The sequence below is a fragment of the Cryptomeria japonica genome, chromosome 4 (assembly GCF_030272615.1).
Source record: "Cryptomeria japonica chromosome 4, Sugi_1.0, whole genome shotgun sequence".
Classification (NCBI taxonomy): Eukaryota; Viridiplantae; Streptophyta; class Pinopsida; order Cupressales; family Cupressaceae; genus Cryptomeria; species Cryptomeria japonica.
The window spans coordinates 31,182,527-31,194,873 of record NC_081408.1 but is presented as its reverse complement, the minus strand read 5'-3'; the positions used below and the strand labels follow the sequence as shown (position 1 = coordinate 31,194,873).

General features: G+C 37.6%; 1 protein-coding gene across 1 annotated transcript; it reads left to right on the top strand.

The window, feature by feature from the left end:
* The first annotated feature begins 5,320 nt into the window (after positions 1 to 5,320).
* Positions 5,321 to 7,796, top strand: LOC131874865 (caffeic acid 3-O-methyltransferase-like). Its single transcript, XM_059218793.1, has 5 exons — positions 5,321 to 5,368; positions 6,717 to 6,836; positions 6,884 to 7,214; positions 7,527 to 7,591; positions 7,773 to 7,796. Exons 1-5 carry the CDS (start codon positions 5,321 to 5,323, stop codon positions 7,794 to 7,796), a joined length of 588 nt encoding a protein of 195 aa, XP_059074776.1.
* Positions 7,797 to 12,347: the final 4,551 nt, after the last annotated feature.

Here is a 12,347-nt window from a genome sequence, read left to right as displayed (position 1 = left end):
ACCATTGTTCTTTTGAATTACTTTTCTATAACCGGTATAATTGATTGACATGCACTGATTAGCCATATGTCCAAATTTTCCACATGCATAACATTTTACATTCATTCTGCAATCTTTTGTCTTATGACCATACTTGTTGCATTTAGAACATTGATCGGGAGCAAAATTGAAGTTATGATTTGCTCTATTTCTATATTGTCTAGCCATGTGACCAAATTTATTACAAACAAAGCATCTAACATTAAATTTTTAAACATTAAGCTTCTTTACCGGTGTCTTCTTGTTTTGATCTTCATTTGCAGTACCAGAGCTTTGTCCTTGTTCAAATCCAAGTCCACTGCAATCTCCATTTTGTGTTTCACTTTTCAATAATTCATCAAGCTATGTTGAACCAGCCTTGAATTTGTCCTTTTACTCACTTGCAATAGTTCTTGTTCATTACTTTGGGATTGCACTAAATCAATTCTCAACATATCATTTTCATGTACCAACCGAATGCATTCTTCAGATCTATCTTTCAGATATCTCCCAAGGTTTTCTTCATTCATCTTCTGGTCTTCAATGTCCTTTGACATCCTCATACTTAAGGCTTGCATTTAATTCCTCATGACCATACTCTCCTGACTCGGCTTCTGACATTTTTCGTTAAAGGCATATTTCTCTTCATTGTCCTAACTTTGTAGAAGTTCCTTCCTCCTGTCTTGAACAAATGACAGCCTCTCCTTTGGGAAAAGAATGAATTCCTTGGTAGAATTCAATTCATCTTACAACTTTAAGTTCTTCATCCTTTCAGCATCATAATGTTCAAGTGCTACCTCAAGTTGCTTTTCCAAACTCATATCCATGGATTCCAGATTTAGAATCTCCATCAAGCTATTAAAATTCCTTTGAGGCTCAAGGCTCTAATAACAATTGTTGGAATCCAAGAACACTGAGAGGGAGGGTGAATTAGTGTTCTACCAGAATATTCAATTTTAACCTTATTATAACATGCATTCACCAACCGGTAAACCGGTACATATATAATTGAAAAAAGTAAAGTCATCAATAAGCCAATCACACAAATGAATACCATAACATAGATAATTATACGTGGAAAACCTCAAAGAGGAAAAACCACTAGAATGGGAGAACTCCTAATGTGAGTTATCTCAAAGTGTTTGGGAGTAAATGCTATATTAGGAGAGGTGAGCATCTAAGTAAGTTTGATGCTAAGTCTGATGAAGGAATATTTCTGGGATATTCCACTAAAATCAAATCTCTCAAGTGGTACAACAGCAGCACCTAGAGGATTGTTGAGAGTATCAATGTCAGGGTTTATGAAACCCCTGAGAAGCCTGAGGAAACCGACATCAAGGAAATGAAAGATTAACTAGGTTTAGCCTTTTGGGAACTGATCAAGAAAGAAACAAGTGACAAACACTGCAAAGACCTCAGTGTTTCTGTACTAGTAGAAGCTTCAGTGAGTGAAGAAGAAGATGAAGCAAAAAAAGAAGAGGAAAAGAAAGCGGAACCTGCTACGGTCATTCCTGGGTATGTAAGACTGCATCATGATCCAAAGCAGATCATAGGAGACAAAGATGCAGGAATACTTAAAAGAAGAAAGGTGAAAGAAATTTCTTGCATGATTTCAGAATTTGAGCCTAAGATGACTACAGAGGCACTTACCGATGAAGACTTGATAAAGGCAATGGAAGAGGAGTTGGACCAGATAGAGAAGAATGCAACATGGTCCTTGGTACCTAGACTAGAACACAAGAATGTCATAGGTACCAAATGGGTCTTTAGGAACAAGATGAATGAAGAAGGCACATTGGTAAGGAACAAGGCAAGACTTGTATGCAAGGGATATGCTCAAGAAGAAGGAGAAGATTATGGAGAAACCTTTGCCCCAATGGCTCGATTGGAAGGTGTCCGAATTCTACTTGCATTTGCAGCATTAAAGGGATTTAAGGTATACCAGATGGATGTGAAGTCTACCTTCTTGAATGGAATCTTGGAGGAAGAAGTGTATATTGAGCAACCAGACGGATTTGCTTTGTCAGAAGATAGTGAAATGGTGTGCAGATTACACAAGGCCTTGTATGGATTGAAATAGGCACCAAGGGCATGGTACGAATGGTTACACTTTCATCTTGTGAAGATAGGATTTTAGAGGACAAGTGAGGACAACAACATCTACCTAAAATCTATAGGTGATCAGATTCTGATATGTGAAGTATTTGTAGATGATATAATCTTTGGTGGAGATGATGATATGAGTCATGCGTTTGCAGATGAGATGAAAAAGGAGTTTGAGATGTCTCTCATTGGAGTGATAAATTTTTTCATTGGTCTATAGATTCAGCAGATGAAAGAGGGTATCTTCATTACCAATCCAAGTATATCAAAGAGGTATTGAAGACCTTTGGCATGGAGGAGAGAAAATCAGATAGAACGCTGATGGTGACAGGCTCCAAATTAAGAAAGGAGGATGATACAGCATTGGTGGATAAGAAGGAGTACTAGTCAATGATTGGTAAGCTGCACTATGTGGTGCACAACAGACTAGATATTGCTCATGTAGCGGGCATAGTGGCCCATTTTCAGAAGAGTCCAAGAGAATCCCACTTGGTAGCAGTAAAGAGGATTCTTAGATACGTAAAAGGGAAAGTTGATCATGGATTGTGGTATCAATACAATGGTGACTTTGATCTCAAAGTGTTTACCGATGCAGATTGGGCAGGTACTGTGGACGACCAGAAGAGCACAACCGGTGGAGCGTTCTTCCTTAGTGGAAGACTAGTCTCATGGATGAGCAAGAAGCAAAGTTGTATTTCCCAGTCTATAGTTGAAGCGGAGTATGTGGCAGCATTTATGAAGTGCACTCAGGCAATCTGGATGAAGCATGTACTAAATGGATTCAAAGTGACTATATCTTAATCAGTGAGTATTTTCTGTGATAATACTAGTGCAATAAACATTTCCAAAAATTTGGTATTTCATGCTAGGACCAAGCACATTGAGCTCAAGTATCATTTCCTGAGATAAAAATTTTAGAATAAAGAGGTTGTATTAGAACATGTTTCCAGTAAGGAGTAGCTAGCAGACGCATTCACTAAGCCCTTACTGAAGACTACATTTACCTATTTGAGAGGTGAATTATGGGTTCTGCCCCTTCATGAAGTAAATTAAAGATGTGTTCTCAACATCAGTCAGATACTACCATGTCAGATCTTACAAGATTGATGTGTTGAAGGATGCTACTCCATAGGGGGAGCAGCATAGTGGAGCTTGGAAGATTGTGCCTCCACTTTGGCATTGTTGTCAAAGGGGGAGAAGATATATGATGATGAAGATATATGGGGGAGAAGATCTATATGTCAGAAGTGATTGAGTAAGTGCACACTAACCAGTTCAGGTCGTGGTGGTGATCCTTTAAGTTGTATATGTCAACTGATATATGTTATTCAGAATTGTGCATATACTGAGCACTGATACACTGAGTATTGTCATCAATGCCAAAGAGGGAGATTGTTGGCATATGATGAAGCAATGATAATATGTGTTGTCATTGATGCCAATAAGTGCTCAAGCAGGTGAAGTAGTATGCAACGGTATGGAGATTGGAAGCGGTTATGGTCAACCGGGATGGAGTGGACTGGTGTTGGCATTCACTAAGTGTGACTACCGGTTGGTAGTCTCTGTTCAGCTCTAGGGTTTCTGGTGTGGCTTGTGTGGTGCAATTGATGATGTTTTGTGAATGTTAAGGATAAGGATTGAGGTGCCACGTCAGTTGTGTACACGTGAAGGATATCTTTGAGGATCTTTTGTGTGAAGATTGAATGCATTGAATGCCTACCTTGGGAATGAGTGATTTTCTTAGCGGTGTGTGAAGAGCACGTGATGGGTTACTATTTTCCAGATGCAATGAAGATTGGACAATGCAGAATATCTTGAGATCTGTCTTAGATCATTTCATTCTATGTAATGTGTTTGGAGGGTCAGGATTGCACCGCTTGTAATTATAAACCAAATATATTTAGGGTTTAAGGTTTATGCTACCGACCTAATTTTTGTCTATAAGCTCGATGAGTGTTTTTATTGTAGCGGTTGGCAAAATTTGTGTTTGTGTCCGCATGTTGGAGATTTGATACTTGCCAAACCAGAGTGAGGAATCTGCAAAGTGTGATTGCAGATGAAAGGAACTGAAAAGGATTTGCCCTAGCAAAGAGTGTTGTTATCAAATCAGAGTGTTTTATATTGTCTTCTAACCATTTCAATAGAGGGTAAATCCCTTGACTGAGTAGCTTTAACAGTCTTTGTTGTAAATCCTCTAACCAGGTGGCTCAAGTTCATTGAGTTATTTAAATCCTCTAGCGAGGTAACTCTTAACAAGGTTTCAACCTTTAATAGGGTATATAGCCATCCGTTAACCGGGTGATCACTAACAGGATCGGTTCCTAACAGAACCTTTATTGTAAACTCTTTAATCGGACTAGGCTCCTAACAGAGCAGACTTCAAAAGAGTTCACAAACAAGCTTGTGGGTATTCATCCCCACCGTGGTTTTTCCCATTTGGGTTTCCACGTGAAAAATCTATGTGTTATGGGTTGTGAGTTTTTCATGTGATTATTGTGTTATTTGATTAAGTTAGATATGCATACAGTGTTAAATGGTTGTAGTATTATTGATGCAACTCATGCATGATTATATCGGTGAAGTAGTCATCAAGATTTGAGATCTGTTGAATATTGTCTGAAGTACTTTTTGTTTAACCAATTTAGCTGTCTGAAGTATCTGTGTTTAACTAGTATAGCTATGGTTAAGTTTAGTGGTGAAGATAACCAGTCAGCTGTGTTTTGATATGAAAAAGTGTTGAAGCAGTTTTTGTGTGTACTAATTCACCCCCCCCCTCTCAGTACCGGTTAGGACCTTAGTAGTTCATCATTATTCATCAAATATATGTGAAGAACATCAATTATTGTCCATGTTCCAATTATTGTTCACTCCTTGCTCACCCAACCCCCCCAATTGTTAACTTTAAAGAAACCAAAAAAATGATAACTAAAAGCCCATTAATAAATTTCACATGTACCAATAGCCACCCAATTTACCTCGAGTAGTTAGAATTTTTGGAGTTTAATTTGAGGAGTTGGGCAACTTTATTCGTACCTATAATGCATGACTATTGGGGTATTGGTGCATAAGTATTGGCCATTATTGAGGTGGTTGTAGTGCACAATTATTGGGGCATCTTTAAGTAGGTATTTGGGAACAGTTTGAAATGACCACTTTTTTTTTTTATGGAGGTCTAGACCTGTGAGCATGACAACCCAGCATGGGCATGAAGCCCGCGAGCTACCAGCCTAGCAAGGGTCGTCACAAAGTAATTTTTGCTACCTGGTATGGGGGCACAAGCCAATTGGTTGAACCTCTTCGGCTAAGAGCCAAGGATTGAGGGGTATCCATTCCGCCAAATTGGCCCGGGGCACGATCCTGGCCTCATCCCTTATGACATCGAAGTCTTGCACTCAGTAAGACTTGATCCCTGGTGGGCTCATTTGGAGCCATTCAACTTCACCAGTAGACCAAGGGCCTATTGACCACTTTTTTTACCATTGCATGCATAATGAATCCCATAGCATTAGTTGTAACTACTTAGAAGCCAAAACAATAGCTATAAGCAGTTAAGTTGCATACGAAGACAACAAAAAAATCATCAAAATCTGATGTACCATTTAGAATCTATGTTGTGTGAAATCAACTTTATTGACCACTAGTACGCTTCCCCTAGATAAGTTGTAAAATTATTAATAGTTTTGAATAAATAAATTTTAGTTACGTTTCTAATAGACCTAAAAATATAATAGCACAAATTCAAGAAAACATTGATATAGGGGAAAAGAACGAGCAACTGTTACCATTCCAATAACTGAACAATCCTTGCACACTCAATGCCCAATTACTAACTTTAAAGAAACCACAAAAAAAAACTAAAAGGCCATTAAAAAATTTCACATGTACCAATAGCCGACCATATTTTAGCATTTTTGGACCATAATTGGTCCATTTGTGCACCTTTCTTGGTACCCATAGCGTGTGACTACTAGGGTATTTGAGCATAAGTATTGGCAATTTTAAGTGAATGGTTATTGAAACATCTTTAAACAGGTATTAGACTACACTTTGAAATGTGTACGGATTTTGTCGGTCTTCAACATTAGAAGAGTTGACAGTAGCAAAAGATGGGAGTATATGTGTAATTTATGTCTATTCTTTAATTAGCGAAGGATGACAATACACGCAAGCTGTATAATCTTCTTTGGAATCAAAGTCTAGGATTGTGATGGCAAGTTTGAATATATCACGCAAAGGACAAGTGAACCAGACCATCTTCATGCATAAAAAACTTAATTGCTAGTTTGAATATACGACACATTAATGGCTGGTCTTAATATCACACAAAGGACAAGAGAACCAGACCACCTTCATGCATAAAAAAACATAATGGCTAGTTTAAATATATGACTACATCAATGGCTAGTTTGAATATATCACACCAAGCGAAACATGCAAAAAAAACTTTGACAATTGGGTACTCGTAAACATCATCTCAGACGACATTCCGTTGAACACATTTCAATATCTAAGAATAACCAACATTTCACGGCTCCCTTCGTCTCTAGAACATCAACGATTTTTCTATAAATTGACGACAATTGTTTGTACATCAGACATATATGCCTTCCTCTGTCAAGTTTACAATTGATCAGACAAAAATGCCTTCCGTAGAGTCTTCCATGGAAGCACATCTCCAGCTCTATGAAATATTTCTTACAGCAGCCCACAGTCTTGTGAGCCGCAACAGTCTTGTGCACCCACTCTATTGTTCTTGAATCAGAATATTATGACACAAGGTTATCAGTATCTTCATGATAATGTCATAGATGGCTGCCAAGCATTCAGGAAGGCCAATGGGATGAGTATTTTCGAGTACAACAGCAAGAATCCTGAGGCAAATAGAATGTTCAATGATGCCATGACTGCTCAGACAAGCTCTGTAATGGCTTCTGTGTGTAAGGTGTATGATGGGTTTAAGAGCTTCAAGAGTGTGGTGGATGTTGGAGGAGGAGAAGGTTCTGCAATATCTACAATTGTTAAGGAATATCCCCATATTCATGGCATCAATTTCGACCTTCCTCATGTTGTAAGGACTGCTGCTCCAGCAAAAGGTCTGTAACCAACAGTTTCTTATTAAGAGAGACACAGTGTATTATAATTATTATTTAGTTTTTAGATTTTATTGTATAAGATTTCATGATTTATCCTTCGAGTAAAAAACATAGTTAATGGTTAATGGTTAATTTTTTATGTTTAAGTTGTTTTCTTTATAATCTGCATGCAGATCTTAGGTTGTGCTTGATCTAGGAAGAATGTTCTGCTTGAGATAGGTTACAATAATTAATAACATCATTATTTCAAATATTATTAATGTGGCAAATGTTAAATCAAGTTCATTTTCTCATAGAGATTTGAAATTTCAGGAGTAGAGCATGTGGAGGGTAATATGTTTGACCAAATGCCATCAGCAGATGCAGTTTTCATGAAGGTACAGTGGTATTTTAAAATATTTTATTTTATTTAATGAAAATTTATTTTTTAAACAATAATTTATTTTTTCAATATTTTTTTTGGTTTACGGAGGATTTTGCATGATTGGGATGATGAACATTGTTTGAAAATTTTAAAGAATAGCTACTACTACTGCTGATTTTTCATTATGTTTTAAGCTGGTTTTGATGGGAGTATTCTAAATGTTATAATTCTTTTAAGTGTTATATTCTTACATGAAGAAGAACAACTACTACTACTACTACTACCGCTACTGCTACTGCTCCTGCTTCTGCTCCTGCTCCTGCTCCTGCTACTGTTATTATTATTATTATTATTATTATTATTATTATTATTATTATTATACTTTTTTTTAATTTTTTTTAAAATTTATTATTATTATTATTATTATTATTATTATTATTTTTTGATCGATAAAAGGCCGAGGCCAAAGAATTTTATTAATTTTAAAAAATAGAGAATTACGTTTGCACCTCCATTCGGTGTGGGCACCGGTAGGAAAGAATGGAGAGAAGAAAATCTCTTGTCCAGCCCAGATCCCACAAGGATCAGAAAAAATTAAGAATGATACAAAATGGAAAAGAAAGATCACAAAGGGAACTTGTCCACAATAATGAGGATTGTATGTAGAAATCCTCTGTGTAAAGTTGAGCAACAAATTGCCCCTTTCTTGGGGTGATGCTGCCATTTGTGAGCAACAGTTCTTGCTATTCCTGAAACATAGGGTTAAGCATGCTCTGCTCCATATCCTGCACAAAATCTTGAGAAAATCTCTCACCAGAATGTTAGGAAAAGCAAAACCGAATAGGTCAACTTATACAATATATCATACCTACCTGGATGGTCGCCCTATTAGGATACACAGCGCAAAATATTAGTCTCAAAAAATCTCTAGAAACATAATGCGAGAGTGATTACCCATTGGAGAACATAAACTCAATACATATTAATGAGGCAAATTCCATAAGTATTCCTACAAAGAGATTGTGGGGAGCTACCATCTTAAAGAAAATACACAACTTAACAAGATTACGAAGCTAAGATAAGCATCCTAGAGACATTAAATCCTAAAAGCTTCTAAAGAACAGAACTTGAGACAAAACATCAAGAATATAGGAGACCGAAAAGGTAAAATAGAGATGAGGATAGCTAGGTAAGTGTTAGTCCTAAAAGAAGGCAATATCTACATCAATAATAATAGCTATACATCCATGATCACATATATCCGGGAGCAAGATATGCCAGCATGTTTATATACCTATGCTCATTAATGTAAGGTATTGCCTCCTTCTAGTCTTAAAGCTTATCCTAGCAGAGTGGCGATGAACTTCAGAAAAGACTCACCAAAGATAGTAATTCCATCGACAAAAGATAACAAGGAAAGTAGAGATGGTTTTCATTGACCGAAAAAGGTCTTTGAGGAGATAATACCATCGATGTAACATAAAAAGGACTCACCGAAAGAAATCATCATTTTTATTAATACCATCGTAGCCCATAAGTCATCAAGCGGGAGTAATAGTAACCTATTAAGATATCTGGGTTCAAAAAATATCGATGAGACCCAATGATGTCTTCATTGATATAGAAGGGCCATCGAAGAAAGGAAGCATCGATGAACTTCAGAAAAGACTCATTGAAGACAGAAATTCCATCGACAAAAGATATCGAGGAAAGTGGAGATGGTTTTTATCGATGGGAAAAGGTCTATGAGGAGATAAAACCATCGATGTAACATAAAAATGACTCACCGAAAGGAATGTTCTCATCGAAAGAATAATGTCGATCAGACAAAAGGAGGCTACATCGATAAAAGATATCGATGAGGAAATAGGTTTCGAGGAGGCTAAAAGGCATGCCTCCGATACACATGGTTTCACCAATGCGACTTTATCGATGGAATATGATAAGGGAGGATAAAGAGTGGCTTCGGTGAGACACTAGATCCATTCACCGATAGGGCATGATGATTTTGATGGAAGAAGTGTTTCGGTGGAAAAAACTAAAGGAGGTCACCGAAGCCCATGGTTTCTTCGACATAAAATTATAAAAGCCTCCTATTGTTAAAAGAAATCATCATTTTCATTAATACCATGGTAGCCCGCAAGTCATCAAGCGGGTGTAATAGCATCCTATTAAGATATGTGGGTTCAAATAATATCGATGAGACCCAACGATGTCTCATCGATATAGAAGGGCCATCGATAAAAGGAAGCACTGATGAGCTTTAGAAAACACTCATCAAAGATTGTAATTCCATCGACAGAAGATATTGAGGAAATTGTAGATGGTTTTCATCGATAGGAAAAGGTCTTCGAGCAGATAATACCATCGGTGTAACATAAAAAGGACTCACCAAAAGAAATCATCATTTTTATTAATACCATGGTATCCCATAAGTCATCAAGCAGGTGTAATAGTAACCTATTAAGATATCCAGGTTCAAAAAAATATCGATGAGACCCAACGATGTCTTCATCGATATAGAAGGGTCATCAAAGAAAGGAAGTGCCAATGAACTTCAGAAAAGACTCATCGAAGACAAAAATTCCATCAAAAAAAGATATCGAGGAAACCAGAGATGGTTTTCATCGACGGGAAAAGGTGTACGAGGAGATAAAACAATTGGTGTAACATAAAAGGGACTCACCGAAAGGAATGTTCTCATCGAAAGAATAATGTCGATCAGACAAAAAGGAGGCTACATTGATAAAAGATATCGATGAGGAAGTAGGTTTCGAGGAGGCTAAAAGGCATGCCTCTGATATGCATGGTTTCACCGATGGAACTTTATCGATGGAAGATGATAAGTGAGGGTAAAGAGAGGCTTCGGTGAGACACTAGATCCATTCACCGTCAAGGCATGATGATTTCGATGGAAGAAGTATTTTGGTGGAAAAAATAAAGGTGGTCACCGAAGCCCGCAGTTTCTTCGACATAAAAATTATAAAATCCCCCTATTGTTAAAAGAAATCATCATTTTCATTAATACCATGGTGGCCCACAAGTCATCAAGTGAGTGTAATAGCATCCTATTAAGATATCTAGGTTCAAATAATATCGATGAGACCCAACGATGTCTCATCGATATAGAAGGGCCAGCGATGAAAGGAAGCATCGATGAACTTCAGAAAAGACTCACTGAAGATAGTAATTCCATCGACAGAAGATATCAAGCAAAACGAAGATGGTTTTCATTGACAGAAAAAGGACTTTGAGGAGATAATACCATCGGTGTAACATAAAAAGACCTCACCGAGAGGAATGTTCTCATCGAAAGAATAATGTCGATCAGACAAAAGGAAGCTACATCGATAAAGGATATCGATGAGGAAATAGGTTTCGAGGAGGCTAATACGTATCCAAAACTAAAGGATTATCTGTGGAGTTAAATTATAAAAGCCCGCTATTGTTCAAAGAAATCATCATATTCATTAATACCATGGTAGCCCATAAGTCATCAAGCATGTGAAATAGCATCCTATTAAGATATCCGGGTTCAAAAAATATCGATGAGACCCAACGATGTCTCATCGATATAGAAGGGCCATCAATGAAAGGAAGCACTGATGAACTTCTGAAAAGACTCATTGAGGATAGTAATTCCATTGACAGAAGATATCGAGGAAGGCGGAGATGGTTTTCATCGATGGGAAAAGGTCTTCAAGGAGATAATACCATCGGTGTAACATAAAAAGACCTCACCGAGAGGAATTTTCTCATCAAAAGAATAATGTCGATCAGACAAAAGGAAGCTACATCGATAAAAGATACCGATGAGGAAATAGGTTTTGAGAAAGCTAAAAGGCATGCCTCCAATATGCATGGTTTCACTGATGTGACTATATCGGTGGAAGATGATAAGGGAGGATAAAGAAAGGCTTCGGTGGGACAATAGTTCCATTCACCAATAGAGCATGATGATTTCGATGGAAGAAGTGTTATGGTGGAAAAAATAAAGGAGGTCACTGAAGCCCGCGGTTTCTTCAACATAATAACCCACTCGATATCAGATAGGTATCGGTGAGGAAATAGCCATAGTGACCGTATACAGTATTTCGATGAAAGAAGGATTATCAGTGAAGTTAAATTATAAAAGCCCCCTGTTGTTAAAAGAAATCATGTAAATACAGGAGGCAAGAAGAGGAATAAATAAGGGGGTTAAAATAGAGTCTGGGAAAGAGAAACATAAGGAGATGAAAGGAGAAACATGCTAACAACCACCTAGGACATGAAAACAAAGGAGGGGGTTGCCTTAAGTTGGCATAGATGGGAGATTGATGCCATCAGCTCCCAAGTTGGCCAACTCATCCACTCTTTTATTGCCCTCCCTATAAATATGATTAATTGTGAACCTATCAAAATCTCTGCATACGTCAAGAGCTTTTGACAGCAAAGTATTTAGTCTCCAATTAGGCATACTACCTTTCCTTAGAGCATTGACAATTATAGCCAAATCTCCTTCAATTTCCAAGTTCTTAACTCCTAGTTTCCTACATAAATGCAGACCCTCCACAAGGGCCATAAGTTCTGCCCAATTGTTGGTGTTGATGCCAACCAGAGAGGCAAGGGTCGTTAGTTCCTTTCCTTCCCAATTATGAACAACACATCCTATCCCTGCTTGCCCTAGGTTGCCACGGGATGCCCCATCAAAGTTGAGCTTCACCCAACCATCGCCTAGGGGCTGCCACCTGCATGCATCCCTTGATCGAAGACTATAAATAGGACCATCT